General features: G+C 37.2%; 1 protein-coding gene across 1 annotated transcript in view; it reads left to right on the top strand.

Moving 5' to 3' along the window:
* The window catches only part of LOC107621431, a 10,690-nt gene continuing 3,812 nt past the window's right edge, over positions 357–7,234 (top strand). The window contains exons 1-3 of the mRNA XM_016323453.2: positions 357–429; positions 1,245–1,683; positions 5,787–5,803. Of these exons, the coding sequence (XP_016178939.1) occupies positions 357–429; positions 1,245–1,683; positions 5,787–5,803 (529 nt within the window). The remainder of the gene's footprint in view (positions 430–1,244; positions 1,684–5,786; positions 5,804–7,234) is intronic.

The raw sequence follows: 7,234 nt of genomic DNA on the forward strand, positions 1-7,234 counted from the left end.
AGATATACTAAATAATTCTAATTGATCCTAATTATATTCTAACATTATTTTTGTTACTTTGATGTTATTAACTTATTTCAGTATTATTGTAGGAGATTGTTTTTCGAAAAAAAATTAATAAAGACATCAACGAGGAGCAAAAGCAAATTGTTGAAAACTTCAAAAGTTTTTATTTTGTCATTTTTGACAAAGTCTTTGCTGAAAATGAGTGTGGATGGAGGTGAAAATTAATTAAAATTCACGAGAATATTCATTCTATTAATCTAGAATTGCTTTTTTTTTTTGCCAACAACAATAAGCAAAGTTTTGCTGGTTTATATGCCAGCAACAATTCTTCATGTTGACACCATGCGAGAATGGAATTGGATTACTCATGCACTCAACTTTCTCGTCAAAAGAATCAAAAGTTAAAAGAATTAGAACAGATATGTAATTGATGGGTGTCTTTTTACACTAATGATTATATAGTTTTATAAATCCAAATTTATTGATACATCAACGGATATAACACTTAGACCACCATGGATGGTGCATCGAACAAGGAAGAGACTAATTAAGAGGATTGAACGCGAGACAAAGAATGAAATGATAAAATATTTGTAAAAGAAATAATTTCTTTAAAGTTTTAGTGTCATTTCTTTAAACGAATTGAATATGCTAATTAAATAACTTTCTGTTTTAGGACATGATAAAAAGATTAGAGCTAGGACAAAAAAAAACAAGAAAAAAAAAAGAAAAAACTGTTATATTGAATTCATCTTCAGAAAGAGAGATTATTTTTAACTATGAGTAAGATTGAAAAACTCTCTATTTAAAAATATATTTTTTTAACAAATTTTTTTTTTGTGTATTGTTAGAAGAGAAGAAATACAGGAGAAACTAAAGAAAAGAAAACAATAAAAAAGAAGAATGAAGAAAAAACATAATAAGTCTGTAGAAGAGTAAGTGTTATTTTTTGGTGTCATTAAAAATTTAGAGAAAAGGATAAATTAGTCCCTGACTTTTTATCACACGGACATTTTAGTCCCTGACCATTGGAAAATACTTTTAAGTCCCTGACGTCTTTAAAAGTTGGACGGATCAGTCCCTCCGTCCATAAGTCACCGTCAGACCCAACGGAAAAGGCTGACGTGGCTTCCCCTCTGCTTACCTGGCATCACGGCTTCCCACGTGACACGTCAGTGGGATGGAGCTTTTGAAAAATGGACATAAGTCCCTATCGCTCAAAACGACGTCATTTTGAGGCATCATCAAACCCTCATCCCCTCTCCCTCAAGACCCTTTCCCTTCTTCACTCCCCGATTCCTCTGTAATTTGGGACCATTACCCTTGCAAATCCTTCAATTGCTTCCACCTCCAAAACCCTAAACTAGGCTTCAACTCTTCCTCCGATTCGTCCAAGTTCACAACCTACAAGACCGACCTCCATCTCCTGATCTCGCAGCTCTTCCAGATTGCCAAGTCCACAAAGTCAGTCATCCGACTGGGCCTCGACGTCGGTGGCGGCACCGGGTCATTCACCGCCACGATGAAGCTCCGCAACATGACAGTTGTGACAACGACTATGAGCGTGGGTGCGCCATACAGCGAGGCGGAGGCGCTGAGGGGGCTTATGCCACTTCACATGCCACTGCAGCAGCAGCTGTCGGTGTTCGATGGAGTGGTGGACCTTGTGCGGTGTGGGTGTGTAACACCCTACCACCCAAAACTTTATGCTTAAGTCGTAAAATAGAGGTGGCGAGGTATTACGACTTCTAACAATTAAAATACATACTTATAATAGTAGAAAGAATATAATAGACTAGGAGCCTTGAAAAATGGGTAAAACAAAATCGCAAAATGAAAAGTGCCACGCTCCAGAAACGGAACAACTTGCGTGTGAGGCAAACTATAACTATAAAACGTAAGACAATAAAAGTAGGAATCGAAAGCCATAGGTACAAAATAACAAGCTCCTAACTCAGTCTGCGAAGTCAAGGCTGACACACACACACACATATACATATCCAAAACCCAAGATGTACATAAACAAAATTCTGCCTCTTCATAAACCTCTAAGAGGATCAAAAAGAATAAGTTATGTGGAGAGAAAGCTAAGTACGTGTATATACATCACTGCACAACAAATAACACAGTAACCACTTCGCTTCAGGTGTCCAGACGCCTAATAAGATACCTTTCGACCTGCATCTGAAAAACAACAACATAGTATGGAATGAGAACCGGAGGTTCTCAGTATGGTAAAGGTGCCCACATAGTTAATATAAAAGGTCTCGGGAAAGTCAGAGGCATTCCTAGAACTCCGACACTCAAAATCATTCTTAAATAAAATAAACTAAACCAAAAGTTAGGTAAGTTATCTAAGGTATTCTAGTTCTGAATCTAACTTTAACTTAATACTTCACTTTCTGTCGCCTCCAATCCTCCGAATCACTGGTGGAACAACCTTCTCCCCTCACACCTTCGTCAAGAGGGATTTCTCAGAAAACATACACATACAGTTCAAGCAAAGGAAACACAGATAGAAAAGTATTTACAGCAAGTAGAACAAGTAGCGGATAAGCAGAATTAAACAGTTAAGCAAACTAAAACAATGTATGTAACACCCTACCAAACAGAGCCTTATGCTTAAGTCGTAAAGCAGAGGTGGCAAGGTATTACGACCTCTAAAAGAAAAGGATATGTACATAGATATAGTTGGATGAAATCATATCTAGGAGCCTTGAAGGATAAGCTAATCAAAAACGATAAACAGGAAATCGTATCACACTCGCATGGATATTTGTAAAACGTACAAGAAAAATCAAAAGGAAGCTGAAAACATATATATATATCAGAGTTCCAAAACTTAGATAGCAAGCTCTAGACTCGACTTGCGAAGCTAAGGCCGGCCAGAGTATATGATTATATATATACAACCCAAAATAAAAGTCAAACCACAAAGTAAACCCCTGTATCTCCAAGTCGACCTCTAGGAGGGACAAAACACAAAATGTACATGTGGAGATTCTATAAACATGTATACATAGCCCAAAATCAAAATATGACAGTCAAAAAAGGTAGTTCTTCGCTTGTAAGGAGGATACCCAGACGCTCAATGAGGTGTCTCTCGACCTGCATCTGAAAAACAACAACATAGTATGGGATGAGAACCGGAGGTTCTCAATATGGTAAAGGTGCCTGCATAGTTAATGTAAAAGGTCTCGGGAAAGCCAGAGGCATTCCTAGAACTCCGACACTCAAAATCATTCTGAAAGAAAATAAACTAAACCAAAAGTTAGGTAAGTTATCTAAGGTATCCTAGTTCCGAAGCTAACTTTAACTTAATACTTCACTTTCTGTCGCCTCCAATCCTCCGAATCACTGGTGGAACAACCCTCTCCCCTCACACCTTCCTCAAGAGGGATTTCTCAGAAAACATACACATACAGTTCAAGCAAGAAAAACACAGATAGAGAAGCATTTACAGCAAGTAGAACAAGTAGCGGATAAGCAGAATTAAACAGTTAAGCAAACCAAAACAATGCACACTCAAGCAAACAAACAAATGCATATGATGTATGCCTGTCCTATGGCTGATGAGTCTCATCTGTCGGTTATACAGCCAACCCGACATGTCCTGGTAGTTAACCATTGGACAGTCCCTCTATGCACGTATCCCCAAGCTCAATAATATTCCATGGAGTCAAACTCCAAGCTCAATAATATAGTATTCCATGGAGTTAAACTCCAAGCTCAACAATATAGTATTCCATGGAGTCGAACTCCAAGCTCAAATATAATATTTAATATTCATATATATGCATGCCCATGGGAGAATCCGGGGAGTTAAAGTGCCCGGTCACATCTTGCGACAGAGGATCAACAAATAGTCTCAAATACACAAGCCACATAATAATCTCTTTCTTTTTTAAAATACCATCTCAAATCAAAACTCCAATTCTCATAGAAGTTTTGGCAGTAACTCCTCTAAAACTCGAATTTCTGCCACCCTTCAAGGGTCCCAACTATCAAATCAAACACCTCTCAGTCCTTCAAATCATTTCCGATAACAAATTATTTCAAGATCAAACAAATACCAATATTAAATCTTTTCCAAACCGACCAACTTCAACAGTAAATTATTATCAACAGCTAAACCACACATTTTATCCAATATGCACAATCCATCAATTATACATTCAATTCATTCATATTTTAAGGTCTTCTAGCCTAAATTTTTCACGTGACATTAAACATTAACTACGAGAAACCAAAACCATACCTTTGTACGAAATCAAAATATTCAAAGCTCAGGAGAAGCTTTTTGAGTGAGCTATCGAAAAAGAAAATGTCCAGAATCGTCTGTGCCTCCTAAAATTCCCGTTGGCTAAACCCAAAGGAAAGAGGAGGCATGTCATTGTCAACTTCTACTATTCAAAAATAGTACCAACGTGTAAAGGAGGATGTTACGAATACTCTTACCGAATTAGATTTTTTATTAGAGTTACGGATTTCAAGAAATCGAAACCGGAGGTTCAGAAGGATTTACATTCTCTCTCGGTCTTCTCTCTCCATTTTCTTTCTTTTCTTTTCCTCTCGCATATATATATATATATATATGATTAATATGCCGCCTTAGCTTTCTTTATATTATATATACACTTTATGAAAGGAAATTATAGTAATAGATTATACTTATACTAGAAGAAAGCTAAGAATGAATTATAATAGCATAATATTATATTACAAAACTTAATATTATATGTATATGTATACATAACGATAATGATAATATATATATGTATATATATACACGTAACCTAATGCATAATGATAATAATAGTATATATGTAACCTAATGCAAAGTATAAACCACCTCTTATTTTCTATGCTTTATAGTTAATAATAGTAATAATAATACTAGGAATAGTAATGGTCTCAAATACACAAGCCACATAATAATCTCTTTCTTTTTAAAATACCACCTCAAATCAAGACTCGAATTCTTATAGAAGTTTTGGCAGTATCTCCTCTAAAGCTCGAATTTCTGCCACCCTTCAAGGGTCCCAACTATCAAATCAAACACCTCTCAGTCCTTCAAATCATTTCCAGTAACAAATTATTTCAAAATCAAACAAATACCAATATTAAATCTTTTCCAAACCAACCAACTTCAACAGCAAATTATTAACAACAGCTAAACCATACATTTTATCCCATATGCACAATCCATCAATTATACATTCAATTCATTCCTATCTTAAGGTCTTCTAACCTAAGTTTTCACGTGACATTAAACATTAACTACGAGAAACCAAAATCATACCTTCGTACGGAATCAAAATATTCGAAGCTCCGGAAAAACTTTTTGACTGAGCTATCGAAGAAGAAAATGTCTAGAATCGTCTATGCCTCCTAAAACTCCAGTTGGTCAAACTCAAGGGGTAGAGGAGCTACGTCACCGTCAACTTCTACCGGTCAAAAGTGGTGCCAATGTATAAAAGAGGAGGATACGAATACTTTTACTGGATTAGATTTTTGATTGGAGTTACGGATTGCAAGAAATCGAAGTCGAAAGTTTGATGGGTTTACAGTCTTTCGCGATTACGTTCTTCTCTCTCCCATTTTCTTTTTCCTTTTCTCTCGCATATGCTAATCATATATATATATATAGGCGGACTTGATGTCATCTAAGTCAACTGGGGAAATCGGCTTCGATCCTCTTTGCATTGATTCTCTAGTCGGAGAGTCATTTAATGATTATCCTCTTGATTTGTCTTTGTTACACCGGGCTTCCAAGTAAGTAATAGTATGAACCGCTTGCTCTGCTCGCAGCTTACACAGGGCTGTGGGAGGACCCACCTTATAAAAATTTTCGCCCTCGAAAATTGATATAAAATAGAAAAGATTCATACTAACGTAATTTCCCTTCTTAAACATATCAAAGAAAAACAGAAAGATTTGACACGCTTAGTTTGCAAATCCAGGATATGGCTTAAAAGTCTACGCAAAGCGGAAGATACAAGATAGACTCGATGCAGAAAGGTTATAAGGCAGGCTGGTATTAGAACGACGGGTTTACTGTCCCTAATACTCGCTTCATCTAGCTCCTAAGTTCTGCCGATTATAATGGTGTCACCTTTCGTAATACAATCGAAACTGGTTCAGCCTCTGACACTAAATCTATCACAACTTAATTTTTCTCTTGACACCTAGCTGGTTATCAAAGAGATATTTCTATCGGCCTAAATTCCTAGTCCGTATCTGTGCGGCTCCTCTGGAGTAGTCTCACCAAAGCCTTCCTGTAGCAGTATCCACTTCATGGAGCAATCCTCTGCGAGCTGGCTCTTCTTAATCAACTCAGTGAAATTTGTTAGCTTTTGTGGATACACGTAATTAAAGATATCCCTCCTTAGTCCTTTCTCATATTGAGCACACTTTCATTCCTCATAATCGGCTGGATTTTCTTGACAAGTTTTTGAGAAACGGCATAGATTATCGAATTTACGGGTATAATCAACAACGGACATATCCTTTTACTTCATCTGCATTAAATCCAATTCCTTTGCAGTGCGAAACGCATGCAAGAAATATTTATCGTAAAACTCTGTCTTGAATCTATTCCAAGGGACATCCGTTAACTCCACCTGCAAGGTATGACACAACTCTTGCCACCAATTCTGAGTATCTCCCTCCAACATATGAGTCACTATCTCCACTGACTGTACTTCAAGAACGTGCTGAGTGTACAAAAATCTCTCCACTTCTCGGAACCACTGATCAGCCTCCAGGGCATTGGCGTTCCCGTTAAACCGAGGTGGACCACTCTTGAGGAAGTCAATAAGGGTCATAGACCTATAGTATCGACTTATGTTACTTGTAGTAGCAATAGGGTTTCCACCTCGACGTCCTTGCATTGGTTCAACCACGGGATTTCCTCTCTGAATACCTCGTTCGGATTCACGAGACGACATTTGGTCCCTGTTCACACCAAACAAATGATATTAAGTTGATGAGTCTTAATATCGCAAGTTTAATGCTTCAAGTTTCAGATGCATGCTTATGAACATTTATGCCACATATATCAATCAGATATCCTAATAGCACATACACACACCCAGAGTATGCCCAGAAGCATAATCAGTCCATCCCTCAGGTTCTACAGGAATGAACTGTTCTGATACCATAATGTAACACCCTACCACCCAAAACTTTACACTTAAGTCGTAAAATAGAGGTGGCGAGGTATTAC

Source organism: Arachis ipaensis, chromosome B10, assembly GCF_000816755.2.
Source record: "Arachis ipaensis cultivar K30076 chromosome B10, Araip1.1, whole genome shotgun sequence".
Taxonomy (NCBI): Eukaryota; Viridiplantae; Streptophyta; class Magnoliopsida; order Fabales; family Fabaceae; genus Arachis; species Arachis ipaensis.